General features: G+C 43.2%; 2 protein-coding genes across 2 annotated transcripts in view; both read right to left on the bottom strand.

Moving 5' to 3' along the window:
• Positions 1–974: 974 nt before the first annotated feature.
• LOC130878125 (trafficking protein particle complex subunit 2-like) lies at positions 975–5,158 on the bottom strand. The gene is made up of 2 exons (XM_057775926.1): positions 5,043–5,158; positions 975–1,684 (listed from the first exon to the last, which is right to left on the bottom strand). The coding sequence occupies exon 2, from the start codon at positions 1,646–1,648 to the stop codon at positions 1,226–1,228; it is 423 nt and encodes a 140-aa protein (XP_057631909.1). The 5' UTR covers positions 1,649–1,684; positions 5,043–5,158; the 3' UTR covers positions 975–1,225.
• Positions 5,159–11,362: 6,204 nt separating this feature from the next.
• The window catches only part of Sec24a (SEC24 homolog A, COPII coat complex component), a 67,212-nt gene continuing 56,038 nt past the window's right edge, over positions 11,363–22,536 (bottom strand). Inside the window, exons 19-23 of the mRNA XM_057774418.1 lie at positions 21,176–21,313; positions 17,366–17,470; positions 17,059–17,151; positions 14,013–14,116; positions 11,363–11,907 (exon numbers count right to left, since the gene is read on the bottom strand). Coding sequence (XP_057630401.1) covers positions 11,793–11,907; positions 14,013–14,116; positions 17,059–17,151; positions 17,366–17,470; positions 21,176–21,313 — 555 coding nt within the window. The 3' untranslated portion in view covers positions 11,363–11,792. The remainder of the gene's footprint in view (positions 11,908–14,012; positions 14,117–17,058; positions 17,152–17,365; positions 17,471–21,175; positions 21,314–22,536) is intronic.

A 22,536-nucleotide genomic window follows, 5' to 3' on the forward strand; every position in this document is an offset into this window, starting at 1 on the left:
AGATGTTTATGAGCCATCATGTAGGTGCTGGGACTCAAACCCAGGTCTCCTTCCTGTCTCCCGCCCATGTCCCGCCTCTTTGGGACCTTGGAATAACTGACCCACTAGGTGGGTTTACACCTGCGCACCCCTCCCCCCGCTTTTTTTTTTTTGGAGGCAGGATGAAACTAGGTAGCAAGGCAAGAAATCCACTGGCCTCTGCGTGTTCATGCTCTCTCTCTCTCTCTCTCTCGTTTGTTTTTGAGACAGGGTTTTGGAGCCTGTCCTGGAACTCGCTCTGTAGACCAGGCAGGCCTTGAACTCAGAGATCCACCTGCCTCTGACTCCCAAAGTGCTGTGATAAAAGGTGTGTCCCACCAAGAGCTTTATAAAATGATGTCACTTCACCAGGCAGTTATGGTTCACACCTTGAATCCCAGGCACAGGCAGGTAGATATATCTCAGTCAGTTGGTTCAAGACCAGCCTGGTCTACAGAGTAAGTTCCAGGATAGCCAAGGCTACACAAAGAAACCCTGTCTCGGGGGGGCTGGAGAGATGGCTCAGAGGTTGGGAGCACTGCTTGCTCTTCCAAAGGTCCTGGGTTCAATTCCCAGCAACCACATGGTGGCTCACAACCATCTGTAATGAGGTCTGGTGCCCTCTCCTGACCTGCAGGCGTACACACAGACAGAATATTGTATATATAATAAATAAATAAATAAATAAATAAATAAATAAATAAATAAATAAATAAATAAGAAACCCTGTCTCGGGGGGCAGGGGGAAAAGATCATGTTATCTCGGTAAAGGGTCAGAGAATGGCTTAGTGTTGTGCCAACACTCACATGAGTGGCTCATAACCATTGGCAGGTCTAGTTTCAGGGGTTCCCATGCCCTCTTCTGATCTCTTCAGGCACCAGTCATGATGATGGTGTATATTTGTATGCAGGAAAACCATTCAAACACATAAAATAAATATAAATTCTTTTTTAATTATCTCAATTAGTAAAGATATAGGTTTATTCTTAATTTTTGAAATAAAATATTTTAAATTACTGATAACTACTTACAAGCAAATGCTAATGCCGATAACTAACATGAAAAAATTAGATTTTTAAATATACAAGAAATTTCACTATATACAAATAAGCTGAGACATGTGAAGTTTGCCAGGCATTTTATCCAGCTACTTACAATGCATACAAACCTGAGCATGCCCCCCTGTGATTCTTAAGTTTTCTGCATTTAGTTTAAAAGATGTTTCTTTCCAAGAAACTGAACTTTCCTTTCAAATGCACTTGAGCGAATAGGAGAATTGGGTTCATAAAAGGGGTTCATGGCAAACCTGATGTACAAGTCATAGACATCAGTGAAGAAGTTCTTGATGCCGTCTTCCTGCCGCACGTCGTGGAGCATGATGAACCGCATGTGCCCGGCGGTGACAAAGGCAGACACGAACCACTCATTGAATTTGTCCACGGTTTTCAAGTACATGTTGTTGGAGAGCCACATGTTTTCATCCACTAGGTCCAGAGCGGCGTGCGCTATGAACTGGTTCAGATGGCGATGCTCATCTTTGGGTTCTGCCTTCCCAGGTGGCAAAAATTCCATTTCAAAAACAGGATTATCATGGTGGCCAACAATTACAAAGTAGAAGCTTCCAGACATTGTCTTCTGTATCTGTATGGCTCCTGTAGTGAGATGCTGGCAACAGAAACACCCAGTCAATCCCTGAAAATTTTTTATTTTACTTAGTTTTGAGACCAGGTTAGCCTTGAAATCTCAATCCTTCCATCTTGTTCTGGTATTATAGACATTAGCCACCACCCCTAGCTCTATTTATTAAAATTTCAGCCCCTCACCAATTTAATCTGATACCTCTACTATATACTAAATTTGCATACGTATTTCCCTTTTGCGTTTTTGTAATTTTTATGAAACAAACAGAAGGCTGCTTATTATCTAGATTATTTCAATAGGTTCAGAAAATAAATTTAAGAAAACCGGCTAGGTGGTGGCGGCGCACACCTTTAATCCCAGCACACAGGAGGCAGGGGCAGGCAGACTTCTGTGAGTTTGAGGCTAGACTGGTCTACAGAGTGAGTTCTAGGACAGGCTCCAAAGCTTCAGAGAAACCCTGTCTCAGCTGGGCGGTGGTGGCGCACGCCTTTAATCCCAGCATTTGGGAGGCAGAGGCAGGTGGATGTCTGTGAGTTCGAGACCAGCCTGGTCTACAAGAGCTAGTTCCAGGACAGGCTCCAAAACCACAGAGAAACAACCCTGTCTCGAAAAAAAAAAAAAAAAAAAAAAAAGCAAACAAAAGGAAAAATTGACAAAAACCTACCATCTTTCCACTGATTAAAAACAAAAGACTAGCTGGGCAGTAGTGGCACACACTTTTTTTTTTTTTTTTGGTTTTTCGAGACAGGGTTTCTCTGTGGTTTTGGAGTCTGTCCTGGAACTAGCTCTTGTAGACCAGGCTGGTCTCGAACTCACAGAGATCCGCCTGCCTCTGCCTCCCGAGTGCTGGGATTAAAGGCGTGCGCCACCACCGCCCGGCGTGGCACACACTTTTAATCCCAGCACTTGGAAGGCAGAGGCAGGCGGGTCAGAGTTTGAGGCCAGACTGGACAACAGAGCAAGTTCCAGGACAGCCACAGCTACACAGAGAGACCTTGTCTCGGAAAAAACAAACAAACAAAAACCCAAGAAAAATACAAACTACATCACCATCAACAAATCCAAAAGTAATTTTACAATTAATGGTCACAGTGCAGGGCAGTGGTAGCTCACACCTGAAATCCCAGCACTGAGGAGATGGGGGTGGGGGCGCAGGAAGACTGACAGGAATTTGAGGCCACCTGGGCTACACAGCCAGTTTCAGCCAGTCTGAGCTATAGTCTGAGGTGCTGACTTCAAAAACAAAGCCCAAACTGGGCAGTGGTGGCACACACCTTTAATCCCAGCACTCGGGAGGCAGAGGCAGGCGGATCTCTGTGAGTTCGAGACCAGCCTGGTCTACAAAGGGAGTTCCAAATAGTTCACACAAACAAACAAAACTACAAGCTAAAAGCTTTCTTCCTAAAATCAGAAACTAGGCAAAATCAAGTTTAGGAACTCGGAGAGTCCCCCCTTTGCCACTTCTACGTCACACTCTCCTGGAAACATCAGCGTACTGTAAAGTCACCTGTCTCAAGGCGACACTGTGTACGTGAAATGCCCTGTGGAACCAACGTTCAGCAAGGTCACCAGACACAAGATCAAGCAGCAGGATTTCTCTAGACCAGCAACTAATCCAAGAGTGAGGAAGGAACAGGACAAGGGAAACACCTGCGGGGCTGCAGAGAAGGCCCAGCGGTTAAGAACACTGGCTGCTCTTGCAGAGTGCCAAGGTTTCCACTGAAAATCACTGAAGAATTAAGGGCTCTCACCCATTCTTGAAAAGGTGCAGGAGGCAAACGATGGCTGCTGGTTTGGGTCGGGGGAGTCATTTTCTTCAGTGGTGGAGCCATTGTTTCTGTTCCAGTAAATAACCTCCTATTCATGCTCATGCAAACAACTCGTGTGGACTCCGTGGGTCTCGTTTGCGTGTGTGCGGGTGTGTGTGTGCACGCATTTAGCCAGTGTGTAAAGGTACTTGCCATGTATGCATGATGACCCAAGTTCAACTCTAGAACCTACATAAAGGTGGAAGAAGCCAAGTTTGGCTTGGTGGCACATCTCTTAAGCCCTGAACTTAGAAGACAGAGGCAAGAGGATCTCTTGAGTTTGAGGCTAGCTTGGCCCACAAAGTAAGTTACAGGACAGCTAAAGTTACATAGAGGGGCTTTGACCTTCTCTAAAAAAAAGAAAAAGACTGAAACAGGAAAGTGACTCCACAAAGCTGTCCTCTGACCTTCACACATGTATAGGCTCACTAATGTACTGAATACAAACACAATAATAGTAATTTAAAGAATGTGAAGACATGAAAATAAAAAGGGAACTCATTGGGACAGGGTTCAACAGGAGTGGGGTGAGAGAGGTGTGGAAAGCACATTGTATACGTGTGTGAACTGTCAAAGGATAATAATTTTAAATAATGGAATGTCATCTCCATGTTTATGGATTAAAGATGGCAATACCTATTGGCCTACAAACTCAATGTCGTTTCTTTCAAATACCATCAAACTTGTTTTTGAACTTTCTACACAACTGCAGAAGTTATGACAGAATGGTACTGGCCTAAATTAGGACATATTGCCGGACAATGGTGGCGCACTCCTTTAATCCCAGCACTCGGAAAGCAGAAGCAGGCAGATCTCTGTGAGTTCGAGGCCAGCCTGGTCTATAAGAGCTAGTTCCAGGACACTCAGGGCTGTCTCAAAAAACAAAAACAAAACAAAAGGATAAGAATCCACAAAATGGGCTGGAGAGATGGCTCAGAGGTTAAGAGCATTGCCTGCTCTTCCAAAGGTCCTGAGTTCAATTCCCAGCAACCACATGGTGGCTCACAACCATCTGTAATGGGGTCTGGTGCCCTCTGCTGGCCTGCAGGTACACATGCAGACAGAATATTGTATACATAATAAATAAATATTTAAAAAAAAAAAAAAGAATCCACAAAATAACCCCACACTTTTTGCCATTTGATTTACTATTTACTTTTTTTTTTTTTTTTTTTTTTTTGGAGACAAGGTGCTACGTGGTCCAGACTGGCCTCGAAGTATCAGAAGGTGGTTTTTAATTCTTACCCTTCTGCTTCTCCCTTTCCAGTGCTGGGATTATCCACTACGCCCCTCTTAATGTCTTTTTTTTAACTTTTCATTTCCGGACCAAAGCCTCGGTGCTAGGCTCTGCCACTGGCCACACCCCATCCTAAGTAAAACCAAGTCCACACCCACGAAAACGATTAAGCTGTCTTCCCGGCCTCCCGGACAACCGCCACTCTCCCACTCTCCAGCTCTGGACTTTGTCTTGCGACAGGGTCTTGCTGTCCCACAGACTGGCTTGGAACTTGCGGCGCTGGGATGACGGGCGAACGCCACTCTGCCCAGGGTGGGGTTCTGACAACTGTAAATACCTCACATCAGTCGCCTTCCCTCTAGTTCAGGAGTCGTCGCGGTGCCGGCGTAGACAGGGGACAAACGACCATGAACCCAAACTTCACGTCCGCCTCCCGGGAGAGCCCCGCCCACCGCAGGAGGAGGCGGTGGCCGAACATGCGCACACGGTCGCGCCTGTCCGCGAGCGACTGAACGGCCCCGCCCTGGAGGCCATCTTGACTCAGAGAGTGGGAGGAGACTGAGCATGCTCACTAGAGCGCCAAGTGCAAGGTTCCCGGGCGCCATCTTGGATCCGGGCGACTCGGACGACCGCGCATACGTCCATGCGTCACTGGTCAAAGCCGCGCGCGAAATTTGGCCGCCATCTTGGGTTAGGGCATGGTAGGGTCCGCACCCTACCTTGTCCGGCTCTTACAGCACTCCTTTTTATTACACGAATATTTGCTGCTGTTGTCACCGATGTTCGCTTGGAGGTGTAGAGGGCCGGCGCGTGCCGTGAGCGGTGGGAGAGACACGCCAAGCGAGGCACAGCCTGAGACTACCTCGATGCCAGAAAGCAAAATGGAGGTTGCAGCGCCAGGTTCCTGTGTGCAGTCTGTGGCCTTATTCGTGGGCAGAAATGCGTAATAGGTGGAGGATGGTTTAGGGAGCAGTGCAGCCGGGGTTTGTGTTTCGTGCAGGTTTTTCACCTCATACTCGGCTTTTTCAAGTGTCTGCCTGATTTCTCACAGGTTTCCTTATGTACATATTCCAAAAGAGACTTTCCTGGTGACGGTACTCTGTAACCCCAGAAGCTGCTTTTGCTAAAAAAAAGCATTGACTTCTCTCTTGGGGCCACAGGGTGACTGAAGATGAAGTTGGCATTTCTGCTTACATTTTGTGTATACTGAAAACAATAATCTTAGTGTCCCATAAAGGAAGAAATGAACAAAGCAAGTAGCTCTGCACGGGGATTTCGGTTTGTAAAAAGTGGTGTCCGGATCCAAATCAGGGCAGGAGGTTCACTTGGTTAACTGGTGGAGACTACTATGTCCTTTCCTCATTGGCTGGGGTCCCACCCTCGTGATTGGTTATTTTTTAAAAACTAACCAAAGAAAAAAGATAAAGCGTTGTGCTCCAGGCAGCAGGGAATTCTGGAAGGAGAAAGGATGTGTTTAGTTTGTGTAAAAAAAAAAGAAAAAGAAAAAGAAAGAAAAAAAAATTACCAGGTGAGGTAGGTTTATGACCCTTGGTAGATTACCTACCTTTGTTAGAAAAACATCAGCACCTCATAGTCTCCTTCCCTTTGGGTTAGACCTGCCCACTTCTGTATAGGAAGAGTGCTTATCTACCTATTTCATGCCCTTCAAACTTGAAGGCACAAAAAGGGCATTGTCGTAAACCTCTGGTTACGTTGATCAGGATGGAAGTGAGGGGAAAATGACTGACAGTTCCCTCTACAAGGCTTCAAGTATCATTTGTGGGTTTTTTTTTTTTTTTTTTTTTGTTTGGCTTGTTTTTGGTTTGTTTGTGTTTGTAGACAAGGTTTCTCTGCACAGCCCTGGCTGTCCTGTAACTGCCTCTGTAGACCAGGCTGGTTTCAAACTCAGAGATCTACCTGCCTCTGTCCCCAGAGTGCTGTGTGTGCCACTACCACCTGGCTTCAGGTATTATCTGAGCCATATAAATATGGACATGTCAGCTCTGAGCAAGCTGCTCACAGTTACATCAGTGAGCCCACACCCAGAAGTGCTCCCACAAATAACATAAGACCCCTAACTATGCTCGCAGAGATAATGTTTTCTGGACTGGAGGTGGAAACAGCAGTCACGGGCTCACTGATGTGTGGAGGCCAGAAGCTGAAGTTGCATCAGCCTTTGTTGCTGCCCCCCTTGGTTTGTGAGGCAGTCTCCCTGTGTATCCCTGACCAGCTTTAAACTTATTATCATGCTTAGCTTGAGAATCTTACAGAAAGTTTTACAATAAGTATATTTGAGATATTCAGAAATAAGTGGATTTATATGCATTAAAAACACATTATTGAGCTGGGTAGTGGTGTCACATGCTTTTGATGCCAGAACTCAGGAGGAAGAGGCAGGTGGATCTCTGTAAGTTCAAGACCAGCCTGGTCTACAGCATGAGATCCAGTACATCCAGAGCTACACAGAGAAACCCTGTCTTGAAAAACTACACAACAAAAACACTGTTGAGCAAAATAAAAAGTGAATTAAAAACACAAGGCCATTAAAATACATCTTGGAAATAAAAAAATATAGCCATTCAAATATAAAATCAGGATTAAACTCCAGTTTAGGCAAAGCAAGAATTAAGGAAAACAGTGCTGGTCATGATCCTTACACCTTTTTTTTTTTTTTTTGATCCTTACACCTTTAATCCCAACATTTAGGAGACAGAGACTATTGGATCTCTTGTGAGTTCAAAGCCAGCCTGGTCTACAAAGTGAGTTCCAGGCCAGCCAGGGCTACATAGTAAAACTCTGTCTTAAACAACAAAGGAATTAATTAAAAGACATATAATAGAAATTCTGAGAGTAAAAGAAGAGGGTGGGGTAGAAAAATAAGTATGTACTGAACATGGTGGCACAGTCTCGGAATCCCAGCAGTTGGTTGGCAGAGGCAGGATGGCACGAGGTCTACCTGGACTAGGTGAGCTGGAAACCAGCCGTTGCTGCATAGAGAGACCTTGTTAGTGGTGGTTGGGATCGGGTATTTCCAGGTTCTTGACCTCTTGTCCAAATAATGGAAAGTAAGTCTTCATACAATTCACAAAAATCGTAAGGTAGCTTTATTCAAAGATAAGCAATAAACAGTTTAGAAAGGAATACCCTCTCAAGATGGATAGTGGCCACGGACTGAGGTGCTGCAGGGCCAGGTTACTGTTCGGAGCTTCCTTTGGCATAGTTTGGGTGGCTCTGATGATATGTCAGTTAGTCACGTCCCTTGTTAAGATGCACGACTTTATCATGTGTGTGCTCAGCAATGCATAGGCCAAAAAGGTAAACTGGGGTTCTCCCTGCAAGTCTAAGTTTACCGTATTGTATGTGCTCCCCAAACCATTTCAGGACAGATCAGCCATGAGATTTTAACTTCTGCCCCACATTTCTTCGTGTGTGGAGGTCAGAGACAACCTTTTGGAGTCATTTGTCCCAGGGATCAACCTCAGGTCTTCAGTAAGCATGTTTCCTCGCAAGCTCTCTCTCCAGCCGTGTCTGCTCTTTACACACATTGCTTCCAGTTGGGAATATATTTGAAAGGAAACTAAAATATTATTGTTAGGGTAGGAGAAACTTTAGGTACACATGTTGCCCAGTGCAGCTGGGGTATGAGGTTACTAGGTTCATTTTTGAGAGATTTGGGTAAAGGAGATAAGCTGCCAAAGTGCATCACAAGAAGGGGTGTGCACTACCCAGTCCAAGTAGATACCATGTTACTTAACTGTTCCTTTGCTTGGCTGCCTCAAAACAAAAAAAATTCCTCCAAATAGAAAAACTATTTGAAAAGAAGATAGCCAGGGACTTTGCGGGGTTGGGGAACAAGGATCTTATGGTTAAAGTCGGCAGCTAAAGAACAAGCAAGGTAGACATTGAAACAATGAGCCCAGTTTTATACTGTACAGCATTAAAGACAAAGACACAATAAAGTGGGCAGTGCCTTTAATCCCAGCACTCGGGAGACAGAGGCAGGTGATTTCTCTGAGGTCCAGGCCAGCCTGGTCTGCAGAGCAAGTTCCAGGCTGAGCCCACCAATCTGGAGTATAAATAACCAGTCACTGTTTATAAGCTCTTTTAATTAACTTTATTGAATATCAGATTCATAAGTCAGCACAGATCAGACGACTGTTCGCATGGGTTACAAATGACTTTTTAAAAAACAGGAATAAACCGGTGAAAATTACAGTCTATGAAAAGGAAGACAAATCTTGTTTAACATTTCAGAGAAGTGAGACAAACACAACACATTGAAGATCAATACTTATTTTTGATTCGCGAACAAGAATTTAATGTTACAATATTATACACTACTTTACAAAATTAAATTTTCTATGGAAGGATTGTGTTTCTAATAGTTAAAACTGTGAAATCACATTTGGTGGTCCCCTAGATAACAGCTGTTATGCATCTCTGATTAGAGTTTAAACCTTTTATTCTAATTATTGCAAACAGTCTATTAGACTCAATACATTACATTAAATTAAAACATATGCAAGCTAAAACAAATGGTACTGCTTGAGCGAATATTAGTATGTCAGACTTAGAGAAACATTATTTTAAAAATTCTAGAAATTAGAAAAATAGAGTACTTTTTATGGTAGAACTGCCATGCTCAGTTTATATATCAAGATTGCCCTTGTCTGTTACTTTAGTAGTTGTAGATCTGTAGAAAATTCAAGGATCTTTCATAATTTACAACTACAATAAAAAAAATATGGCATAGTGTAAATATCAGTTGTTTTACATCGGGAAGTAATACAGGATGATAGTACGGGTAGTGTCTTACTGCCAAAACAAAATAACTAACTAAAAAACACATTCAATATTGTAAAAAATAACTTTATCAATATCCCACAAAGGTTCATTCTCTTATCTGGAGAATGAAAATCATGAACCCTAAATAGTTATGTTTTTATGACTGTTATAAAATCACTCTGGATTGCACGTTACATAATATCTAAAATAAAATTTAAATTTGTGAAATATACTAACCAAGCAGGTGCTAGCTAGTAAGGGTCAGACTCACTCACTCAAGGACTGAGGCACAAGGGAGGTTTCCCTAGGAGCAGAGCGTTTCCTCTGGGAGATTCCTTACTACAAAGAAAGAACCTACAAATGCCAACATTTAAAATCACATTAAGAAGAAAACTAGTTCATTTAGTGGAACATCAGTACATAATGGCTGTTTCTTAAAAAGGGAAAATTATATATATTTAATGGGTTATAGTTTGAAAGTGCTTCCCAATAAATGAAGCAGCTTTCAAGAGAAATTCAGTTCAGTGTGTTATGTTTACACTGAAACAAAATAATTTTCCTTTTTTTTTTGAGACAAAGTCTGGCTGGTCTGGCACTTGCCCAGGCTAGCAATTCTCTGGCCTTGGCCTTGCAAGGACCGGTTTGGGATAATGTACCATCATGTCTGGGTTGGGATAAACAAGAAGACCCTTAACACTGTATTCTCATGAAGCACAGTTATTCTGAAGTAGCTGGCAGACAGTAGCTGTATACTCCAGGGACCTGCTGCTTCCCTTCCCAGGAGTTAAGTTAGCCCATGGGGGTGTCAACCTGAAAGTTACTAGTTCATTGGTGATCATGTGAGACCGAGATTGTCAACACATTTCTAACTATGAAAACATAAAACAAAAAAATCTCTTCATTAAGTATTACACACAAACATCATTGAAGAAGTTCATACAAGACAAGATGAACCTGTGAAAAGTAAGCCAAACTTTAAAAAACATCACAGCACTTTAAATACACATGGATAATTTACCTATATGTAAACAAAAGCCATCTGATAGTTTGACTGTAATAGTTCTCTAACTGAATCAAAACAAGCAGTCTTTAGAGCATGTTCAGATATCAAGTTTCTCTTATAACTTTAACACAATAGATTTGTAGTCTTATTATCTACCAACGCCAAGAGCAGCATTCATACTTTAGTAGATTTTAATATCCCAGAATATACGAGTGGCTTCCAATTATTAAACTCTTTAGAGAAATATTTATTCACTCTGAGATCACATTTACTGAGTCTTTAGCTTCTGTCACTCTCATTTTACCAGTCACAGCAGAAATGTACCAAACAAAATCCCATGCACAGAATCAAGATAGCCCAAATCTCCCAGCTCCTATTACCATTGCCAGTCCCGATATGGTTATGAAGACAGCTCTAATTCTATTCATGACAGAATAAAACAGCAGAAAACCACCTAATTACAGTTTCCATCTCAAATTAAAGTGACTTTGTTCAAGTAAAGAGAATACTGACAGACTTTAAAGCTTGACAATTACTTTCTCTTCTTCCCAAGCAAGGCCAGAGCTAGTTTCCTTCAGTTTCTGTTAACATGATCCTTTTCCTCCCTTAAAAAAGAAGGGTGGGGGTGGGGCAAAAATGTAAAGGGAATGATTCTAGCTTTTTTACAGTCGATTTTCCAATTTAAAAAAATCATTATTGCCGGGCGGTGGTGGCGCACGCCTTTAATCCCAGCACTCGGGCAGAGGCAGGTGGATCTCTGTGAGTTCGGGACCAGCCTGGTCTACAAGAGCTAGTTCCAGGACAGGCTCCAAAACCACAGAGAAACCCTGTCTCGAAAAACCAAAAAAAAAAAAAAAAAAAAAAAAAAAAAAAAAAAATCATTATTGATAGATTTGAAACTTCCTTGCAACACTTAGTTTTGTGAGGTTTTTAAATGTAGCAGCCAAAAACTCAGAAAAATAAAAAAATGAGAACTAGAAATGCAGAACACAGAAGTCTTTATTTTATAAAATGTACTTTGCCTCTGCGATATTGTCTCATCTCAATCCGTAACAACTCAAACATAGTTGGCAGCAAAGGAAAAAAAGACTTCCAATCTTACAGACCTCTATTTTGATTTGAAAAATACAGTATTTTGGAGTTGCACATCTGCCTCTCTGCTGTGGTCCGTTATCTGCTATAGTTGTTGAAATCACAGTGAAACATCTTAATCATCACATTTGTTCACAATCTGCAGGAGGAAAGGAAGGTGCTGCATTCTCAGGAACTGCGCAAGTGATTCCTCAGCAGCCCCTCTCTTCACTTGTTCACCTGCTGCTGTACGTGCAGGAGGAATTCATAATACGACAGTGCGGATTCCGTTCTGTCTTCTACCAGGTTCTGAAGGAAGGCTGCCTTCATTGGACTCTCCTCCCTTAGAGAGAAAAGGCAAGAGTGGTTTTGTGCGTTAGATGCAGAATAAACCATGAATTTTCCCTAGGCTATTGATTTACTATGGTAATTAAAACGACTTTGACCATATAAATAGCTACGCCTAGAGGCTGGGGAGAAGGCTGTGGTTTAGAGCACGGCTGCTCTTAGAGAGGAACTAGGCTCGCTCGGTTTTAGTACCTACAGGGTGGATCACAACTGCTTCTAAGTCCAGTTCTACAGGACCCAATGTCCTCTTCTTGACTTCCAAGGGCACCAGGTATGCACATGATACACATACATACATGTAGACAAAACACCTATGTTGTGGAATATTATTTTATTTTTAATATTTATTTATTTTGTATACAATATTCTGTCTACATGTATGCCTGCAGGCCAGAAGAGGGCACCAGACCTCATTACAGATGGTTGTGAGCCACCATGTGGTTGCTGGGAATTGAACTCAGGACCTTTTGAAGAGCAGGCAATGCTCTTAACCCCTGAGCCATCTCTCCAGCCCCTGGAATATTATTTTAACTAGGCAAAGATGTGCTACATTTGCTTATGCTGCATTTGTTTGACAGTTAGGATGTATGTTTAATTATGTAAAGATGTGTTGCATCTGTTTCATCTGCCTAAGGCACCTGATTGGTCTAATGAAAACCTGAATAGCCAATAGCTAGGCAGTGCTGCCAGACAGAGAATAAATAGAAAGAAAGCATGAACGACATCACACGCCCAGGGCAAGAAGCTAGACAGTCATCAGCCAGCCATAGAGATAGCAAGAAAGTAAGAGAAGGTAAAAAGACCCAAGACAAAGGGTAGATAAAGAGAAAAAGATTAAGTTAAAAGAGACAGCCAGAAATGAACTTAAGCTAGGCCGAGCATTCAAAACTAATAAGCCTCTGTTAGGCTGGCTGGGGGCAGACCAAAAGACAAATCCTGGTACACACACACACACGTATGTATAAATCTAAAAAAAAAAAAAAGCTATGTATAGAGTTTTCTCTGAGAATATGTGGCTGATATGTAATCATAGTATTTAGGAAAGTTTTAACATCAGGGTTAGGAGAAACTACTGGTATTTTTTTTGTTTTTTTTTTTTTGGTTTTTCGAGACAGGGTTTCTCTGTGGTTTTGGAGCCTGTCCTGGAACTAGCTCTTGTAGACCAGGCTGGTCTCGAACTCACAGAGATCCGCCTGCCTCTGCCTCCCGAGTGCTGGGATTAAAGGCGTGCGCCACCACCGCCCGGCCCTGGTATTTTTTTTTAATCAGTGAATTTATTGAAAGATTAGTAATTCTTTTTCTTTCTTTTCTCTCTCTCACTCTCTCTTTTCTTCTCTCTGTCTTTCTTTCTTTGGTTTTTCAAGACAGGGTTTCTCTGTGTAGCCCTGGATGTTCTGGAACTTGCTTTTTAGACTGGGCTGGCTCGGACTTGGAGATCTGCTTGTCTCTGCCTCCTGAGTGCTGGATGAAAGGGGTGCACCAGCACACACAGTGAAAGTTTAGTAATTCTAATAATTGGTTATCATGCATAGTTGATGACTATTTATTGAATTACATTTTATTCTATATTATTTTTATTTCATTTTATCAAATTTATCTATTTATCTTGGTTTTTCAAGACAGGGTTTCTCTGTGTAAAAGCCCTGGCTGTCCTGGAACTCACACTCTGCGACCAGGCTGGCCTCGAACTAACAGAGATCTGCTTGCCTCTGTTAGTGGGTTAAACGTATGTGTCACCTCTGCTCAGCTATTTTTTTTTTTTCTTTTTCTTTTTGGTTATACAGAGAAACCCTGTTTAAAAAAAAAAAAAAAAAAAAAAAAAGACTATGTGTCTTTGGGCTCAAGGATGAACTTAAACTGATGATGCTCCTGCCTCAACCTCTGAGGTACTGGGATCACAAGCACGTGTCACCATGCACCGTTTTATATTGATCCTGGGGACTGAACCCAGAATATGCTATATAAGATTCTACCAACTAAGTTACATCCCCTGACCCTCCTATGTTCTTTAAAAGGTTTCCTTACAAATTGGGTCATATACATATTAAACATGTCCTTTTAAGGCTAGATATTAATTGACACATTAAAAATCTCACTTACCTGATTACATAGAGTATTGGGAAAAATGGCCTCTGTTCTCTAAGCCACGAGATGAAAGCTATTGTTCTGGCAGATTCTGGCGTATCAAGTTCGGGAAGGTCTGTCTGTTAAACAAGGCTCCAGTTAGCGCGATTATTGTGTGTGGTCTGAAGCACTCTTCAGACTTTAACATTTAACAGTCAGCTGATGATTCTGTTGACCACCAAGTGGATCTTTTAGGCTCTGAAGTAATTCTGTTTCTGCTGCAAATACGTGGCTTTGCCACTGCTACACTGGAGTGAGTGGATGTACTGCGCTGCAATAAAATCCTAACTACAGAGTAAAATCCTAACTACAGAGCAGGCGCCAAGCTCCTCGGCCCAGTATGTGCAGTCGTGTCTAGGAAAATCTCCCAGCTCTTCACTTCAGACGGGATTTAGAATCAGCTGACTCATCAAGGTGGCTACTACTAATATGACAGTTTTCTTTCTTTTTTTTTTTTTTCGAGACAGGGTTTCTCTGTGGTTTTGGAGCCTGTCCTGGAACTAGCTCTTGTAGACCAGGCTGGCCTCGAACTCACAGAGATCCGCCGGCCTCTGCCTCTCAAGTGCTGGGATTAAAGGCGTGCGCCACCACCGCCCGGCCAGTTTTCTTATTTCATTACTTAAAATGCCTACTCATCTAGTCCAGGAGTTTTGCTCAAGAACTGAAAGCTAATATCCTAGCTATAATCTTGACATCTAAGTCTTTCTAAATATATGAGTCCTGAGGACTGGGAGATGAATGACTCAGTGGGGAAAGGCACTTTCTGCCAAGCCCGAGGACCTGAGTTTGATCTGTGGGACCCACTTGGTAGACAGAAAGAACCAATCCCCCAAAATTGTTCTCTGACTCCACAATTGAGCCTTGACATGCATAGCCAACTGCAATGAAGAAATAGATAAAAATTAAAAAATAAATGAGTATTTTAACTACTGCACAGAACCCATCTGGATGAAACCTATTGGTATATAAAGTGGTTAAATAACTTAACAGTAGGTACTGGAAAAATAAGACAAACTTAACTTCATAATTTAAAATAGTATGTACTGCGGGCGGTGGTGGCGCACGCCTTTAATCCCAGCACTCGGGAGGCAGAGGCAGGCGGATCTCTGTGAGTTCGAGACCAGCCTGGTCTACAAGAGCTAGTTCCAGGACAGGCTCCAAAACCACAGAGAAACCCTGTCTCGAAAAACAAACAAACAAAAAAAAAATTTATTATTGGGCTGGAGAAGTGGCTCAGTAGTCAAGAGCACTGACTATTCTGCCAGAGAATCAGGGTTTGATTTCCAGTCTCTACAGGATGGTTAACAACTGTGTGTACTCCAGTCTCAAGAGACTGGTATCTTTCCTCTTCTCGCCCCTTTGAGCACCAGGCATACACAAGGCGCACAGACATACATGCAGGCAACCCCCCAATACATTAAAATTTTTTATTATTATGTGTATATGTGCCTGATGTGTGCACAGATGGGGAAATGCTACAGGGGACATGTGGAGGCCAGAGGACAATTCTGTGGAGTTGGTTCTCCCATTCACCTTACATGGTTCTGGGGATCAAACTCAGATCTCATTGTGCCTGGTCTAGAACATAAAAGAGCCTCCGAGTGCCAGCACGCCCCGCTGAGAATGACCATTCTAAATACAGCTGATGATGGTGCATGTTTGTAAGCTCAGCACTTCGGAGGCTGGGTAGAAGTGCTGTAAGATTGAGACTAGTCTAATCTACATTGTGAGTTCTAGGTGAGCCAGGGCTATGTAGTACGACCCTGACTGGAAAGAATCACACTACCATAAGAAAACAATGTCATTCTTAGCTGAGCAGAATAGTGCACACCCATAATCCTCAAAACAGGGAGGCTGAGGCCATGATTTTGGAGCCAACGTGGATTACAGAGCAAGACTCACCTCAAGTTTGGTTGTTTTTTTTTTTTTCTTCTTTTGAGATGATCTCACTATGTAGTTCTGGCTGTCCTGGAACTCCCTATGTAGACCAGGTTGGCCTGGAATTCAGAGATCCACCTGCCTCTGCTTTCTGAATGCTGGGATTAAAGGTGTGTGCCACCACAGCCAGCCACAAGAACTATCTCAAAAACAAAACCAACGAGAACGCACCCAGGCACCCATGCTATTCCATTCTCAGAAGGAGAAATAGGTTCAACTTATTATGCCAGGTTAGTTTGGCTTACACAACAAGTCCTGTCAAAAACTGAGGGAAGAGGCTAAAGATGGCTCAGCTTTTGCAGAGTACCTGGGTTCAATTCTCTCTTTTTTTTTTTTTTGGTTTTTTGAGACAGGGTTTCTCTGTGGTTTTTGGAGCCTGTCCTGGAACTAGCTCTTGTAGACCAGGCTGCTGGGTTCAATTCCTATCACCCACATGGTACTCACAACCATCCATAAGTCCAGTCCCAGGGTATCCACCACCCTGTTCTAACCTCCATAGGCACCAGGCATGCACATTTACATGATTTACATTTAAATGATAGACACATTTGCATACACGCAAAACATTCACACATCCAAAATAAAAACGACCCTGAGGCTAACCAAATACCATTAGAAGACAAGATGAGCCAGGTGTGGTGGCTCAAGAGGCAGAGGCAAAGTGGTTCTCTGTATTTGAGGCCAACTTGATCTTAAATAATGAGTTCTAGGCCAGCCAGGGCTGCATAATGAGACCCTGTCTAAAAAGAAACAAACAAACAAATCACCCCAAACCCAACCAAACAAAAGAGACAAGATGAGCCTGGCATAGTGGTGTGTGGCTGTAGTCCTATCTCCTAGAGAGGCTGAGGCATAAGGATCCCTTTGAGTCCATGGATCATAGATAAACCTGAGCAACACTGCAAGATCCCAAACGAAACCATAAAATGAGCACTCACAGATGGAAGAGTCATTATCTGTGAGGATATTTACTCTCTGGGAGAAATCTGGAGTATTAATTTCTGATTTGAAAATGGGTTTCATGTTTTTGTCATATTTAAAATGCCCTTTAAATCTCCTATGATTAATAACATAAAAAGCTTACCATCTTCTGTGGAATTGATGCATAGTTTTGAACTCCCAGAACTTGGCTGAGAAAATTCTGTGCACAATTTCTTCCAACCCAAAGCATCAGTACCTACAAACAGGAACACACGGTTCTGAGAGGTCTTAAAGGTCAAAGGGTGAGCATGCTTAGTGGGATGTACAGAGAACCGCTGCACACTGTGAGACAGGAGGCTCGGGGGAGGGGGGAACCAATGCCAATACACAGATTAAAGAGGCAGCTGAAGCCAAGTGCTAAGGAGATTCAGCAGCACACTGAGCTCATCAGGCTGAGTAAATCCACTCACCGAGCCTGCATCCATGAGGAAAGCTCCATCTCTGCTCAACTTCTCCACCGAGAGCTGAAGAATGGGGGGCTGAGGTATGGTCCTGTCATTGATGTTGAGAGCTCCCTGAAGAAGGTAGCAGAGAAAGGTTTTCAGATGCAGGTAACACACAGACACAATATACATATACTTACATAGTACATGTATATGGCATGTATTCAAGTGCCTAGGTGCATGGGCATGTATGTCTGCACCAGTGCACAAGCAACAAGTGCAGCAAGCTGGTGCTAGGTGCCTTTTACTTTATCAAGGCAGTCTTTTGCTTAACCTAAAGCTCACCAATTGCAGATAGTCTAACTACCAGCTCATTCCAGGGATCACTGTCTTCACAGTGATGGAATTACAGTGGCTGTCATGCCCGATTGTTGACTTTTATGCCTGCCCTGCTTTCTACATGGGTTCTGAACTCTGGTCCTCATGTTTCCACAATAATCATTTTATCCTTTGAGCCAAACCCCCAGCCTGGGTGCTTTTTTTGAGAAAGGGTCTGAAAATAGCCCAGGCTGTCCTCAAACTTCTTATGTAGCTGCAGGTGATTTTGAATTTCTGACTGTCACCTCCTCATCTTCAATTTTGAAATTACTGGCATGTGGTACCATGCCCAGCTCTCCAGAGATACAGTTAAATGACAAATATAATTAAATGAATTTGACGTCTAAGAACTTAGACCTTAATTAGGTAAATCAATTATCCATAGTAAGATGGAGTAATATATATATATTAAAGAGTCACTGTGACTCTAATAATTGAAATAAAATTCCGATCATATTTCTTTGTGTGTGTAGCTGCCGCGGACTGACTCTCTTGGAGATAGAAGACTGAGGGAGAACAGGGGTGAAGGCTTAGGAGAACCCAGGATTTGGCGAATGACAGACAGACATAACTCTAATGAGATTTGAATCTGCTGTAACTTTACTAAAATTTAAGCATCACTTTTAAGAGATTACAGAAGGAAGTTGGCAGACATAAAAGTTTCCATAGAAAATGATTACAGACAATTAATTATTCTTAACAAGTCTTGCGGTCAGAGCTTTTCTTTGAAATTCGTCTCACGCCACTAACTGTGCTTTCTCATGGCCCTAAATCATATCTGTCCTCAAGGTAACCAAGGTAACCCAAACACCATTCTTCAGGATTCCACCCCCAGGGTTTGTTCCAATATTGAATGACTGACTTCATGTTATCAAGAATAGCCTGGCCGGGCGGTGGTGGCGCACACCTTTAATCCCAGCACTCGGGAGGCAGAGGCAGGCGGATCTCTGTGAGTTCGAGACCAGAGCTAGTTCCAGGACAGGCTCCAAAACCACAGAGAAACCTTGTCTCGAAAAACGAAAAAAAAAAAAAAAAAAAAGAATAGCCTGCCTTTCTTTCCTATCTAAAATATTTGCACCGGGGGTTTCTCATTCTGGCTAGCCTCTCCATAAATGGTAACTCATGCCAGCCATTCCATACATTTTTCTTCATAATTTACCCATCTTCTACCAAATCTCCTATCATGAGCTCTTTCTGTTCTAGGGTATCTGTAAATTTCCCCAGAGAGCGAGCCAGAGTCTTAATCATAACATTAATGGCCTGGATCAAAGGAGGGAACTGACGCATCAGTTCCTCCGTATTCAAGGAGCCGTTGGAAATATTTTCTGGTTCCTTGAACAGATTAAGTTTTTGTCAAGAGAAAAATAGAACAGAAGCAGAGTCAATGCAAGAAGCCATCGCCAGGAACAAAGTGAACGAGATCATTGAGGCTAATCAGGCACCTCAACTCGAGCAGACTGCCAGGGAACCGCCTGGGGCCAAGCTCCGGGAAGCACGAGCCCCTCATTTTCAGACGGCCACCACCTGAGAGGCATTTTGTCATACAGGCGGGGCAGCCGTGGATGTGGCATGTAGCCAGAAGTTAATGGCAAGTGTCTTTTCTGTTACTCTCCATCTTATTCTCTCAATGAACCCAGAGCTTGTTGACTCAGTTAGCTGGCCAGCAAGTTCCAGACACTGTCCTGCCTCTGCTCTCCCACCAGTGCTGGGGTTACAGGCCCATGCTGTCACCTCTGCTCCCCGTGCTGGGGTTACAGGCCCATGCTGTCATCTCTGCTCTCTGGTGCTGGGGTTACAGGCCCACGCTGTCATCTCTGCTCTCCAGTGCTGGGGTTACAGGCCCACGCTGTCATACTCTGCTCCCCGTGCTGGGGTTACAGGCCCATGCTGTCACCTCTGCTCCCCGTGCTGGGGTTACAGGCCCATGTTGTCATCTCTGCTCTCCAGTGCTGGGGTTACAGGCCCATGCTGTCATACTCTGCTCTCCCACCAGGGCTGGGAACTCACTCAGGTTCTCATGCTCTGCAGCACGCATTTCACCCACAAATCACCTCTCCAGCCCATTCCCATCTTCTGTTGTTGTTTTTTTTTTTTTTTTATTTTTCTTAATATTTATTTATTTACTATGTATATAATATTCTGTCTGCATTATGATTGCAGGCCAGAAGAGGGCGCCAGACCTCATTACAGATGGTTGTGAGCCACCATGTGGTTGCTGGGAATTGAACTCAGGACCTTTGGAAGAACAGGCAATGCTCTTAACCTCTGAGCCATCTCTCCAGCCCCTTCTGTTGTTGTTTTTATAGTTTATCTTTGTTTTATGTTCATTGGTGTTTTGCCTGCATATATGTATGAGGGTGTCAGAAACTCTACAATTGGAGTTACAGACAGTTGTGAGCTGCCATGTGGGAGCTAGGAATTGAAGCTGGGTCCTCTGGAAGAGCAGCCAGTGCTCTTAAATTGCTGAGTCATATCTCCAGGCCTCCTTTTTTTGTTTCTGACCAGATCTTTAGGTGTAAGCTGGCTGCCACCTCCCCATGTAGGTAAAGATAACCTTGAACTTCTTTTCTCGTCCTCCAGCCTCCACATTCCAAGTGCTCCACATTCTGACTGTAGGTATGGGCCATCAAGCCGGGGTTATGTAGGGCTGAAGAGTGAACCCAGGCTTTATGCCTGCTAGGCAGGCATTCTACCAACTGAGTACATCCTTGGCTCTGATTTTTTTAGTTTTGAGAGAACTAGGCAGTCTGGATCACCCTTTATAGCCGGGGCTGGCCTTCAACTCCTGATGTATTTGAAATGCTAGGACTACAGATATGTGCCACCCAGTTTGCATTTTTTATTGTTATTTAAAAAAATAAATTCAGTCAGGCAGTGGTGGCACACAACTTTAATCCCAGCACTCAGGGAGGCAGAGGCAGAGCTTTCCATATAGACCAGACTGGCTTTGAACTCCGAGATCTGCCTGCTTCTACCTCTTAGTGTTGGGATTAAAGGCGTGCACTACTACTCCCAGCAATTTCGTTTCCTTGAATTTGACAACAAAAGTAATATAGTTTTGTATTTACTTTTTTTTTTTTTTTTTTTTGGTTTTTCGAGACAGGGTTTCTCTGTGGTTTTGGAGCCTGTCCTGGAACTAGCTCTTGTAGACCAGGCTGGTCTCGAACTCACAGAGATCCGCCTGCCTCTGCCTCCCGAGTGCTGGGATTAAAGGCGTGCGCCACCACCGCCCAGCTCACTGTCTATAATTTATCTGTAACTTATCTTTAAATCTAAAATTAGAGAATTTGTCTTAGAAAACTTAAAGTCACCATTTTCAGAAACTTCCCTAAAAATCAAAGTTTCTATACATTTACCTAGAAGAAAACAAAGAATTAAGTAACAAATTCTCATTTCCAAAGTGAATGTAATTAAGCTAAACAATGTCAGAAGAAGGCACAGAACAGGAGTGGACCTCACCTCATCCGAGAGGTTGTCAACTCTGTACAAACTGGGGTGTGTTGCGAGCATCAGGTGAACCAACGGCTGGTTTTTCACTTGACACATGGCAAAAATTCGCTCATCTAGACGTGCATTTGTCCCAGTCTGGAAAGACTTCTGTAATAAAACAAAAACCATGCCCCCCAATATTAAAAAAAAAAAGACAGGATTTTGCAAATGTCAGTTGCTAAAAGATCTTCAGAAGAATTAGCAAATTTATCATAAGTTATCCCTTGAAAACATCTTTTAAGAAGTCTGTATTAAATTACACTGCACCCTCACATGGATGCCTCAAGTAATCAGACACCTGACAACAGCGAAGCTACCTGATCTCCCTGGTGTCTGCTTCCATCACTAAGCCAAACCCAGCACTGCCTGCACAGTGATGGTGAAGGAGCTGAGCAGCGAGGCACACTGGAGACAAGATAAAGGCACACGTGACATACAGAAAAACTCTCCCAGTTGCTATGCCTGCTGCGTGGTAATTAACAGCAGCTCCGTTCACAATTAGAGGAACTGAACAATGTCCCAGACCCTACAAACCATGCGGGTGACATGGGTGGGACAGCAGCACAGCAGCCAACTCTGTGAGACCAGTGAGGTCTAAGGAGAGGTTTTAAAGTCTTCCAGTTGGTGGGAAGGAGTAAAAGAGGCAAAGAACAATGAACCAAATGTGAGCAGAAAGCTTCTCAAGGCAGGCTCAGGTGAACGGAGGCATTTGCTGGCACACTCAGGTGAAACATTGACAGCTCTGACCTCACTGCACCTGGCTCGGACTGTCACATGTCACTCATCGCAATGTGCGTGCCTGCTATTCGTCTATGCTCACTGCCCCAAAGAACCCAGATCTGTGGCTTTGGAGCCTGTCCTGGAACTCGCTCTGTAGACCAGGCGAGCCTTGAACTCACAGAGATCCGCCTGCCTGTACTTCCCAAGTGCTGGGATTAAAGGCTTGTGCCACCACCACCTGGTCAGAGCAGCTTTTATGCCCAGGACAACTGCACTCATGAGATGGCCATTAGCTAGCACATGATGAAAACTGGCAGCCTAAGTAACTGCAATAGAGACTTTTCTGGCACAGCATGAGAACGATTTTAGTTAATGATCTCACCTGTAAATATAAAATAAATAGGGGCTTGAGAGATAGCTCAGTGGTTAAGAGTATTGCTTGGTCTTGCAAAAGACTCAGATTCAGTTCCTAGCACACATATGGTAGCTAAAAACCATCCGTAATTGGTCCCAGAAGATCTGACGTCTTCTGACCTCCACAGGCACCAGGTACCCAAGCAAACACCCAGGTATATAAAATAAAACAAATAAATATAAAACAAAGTATAAAA

The sequence above is a fragment of the Chionomys nivalis genome, chromosome 7 (assembly GCF_950005125.1).
Source record: "Chionomys nivalis chromosome 7, mChiNiv1.1, whole genome shotgun sequence".
Lineage (NCBI taxonomy): Eukaryota > Metazoa > Chordata > Mammalia > Rodentia > Cricetidae > Chionomys > Chionomys nivalis.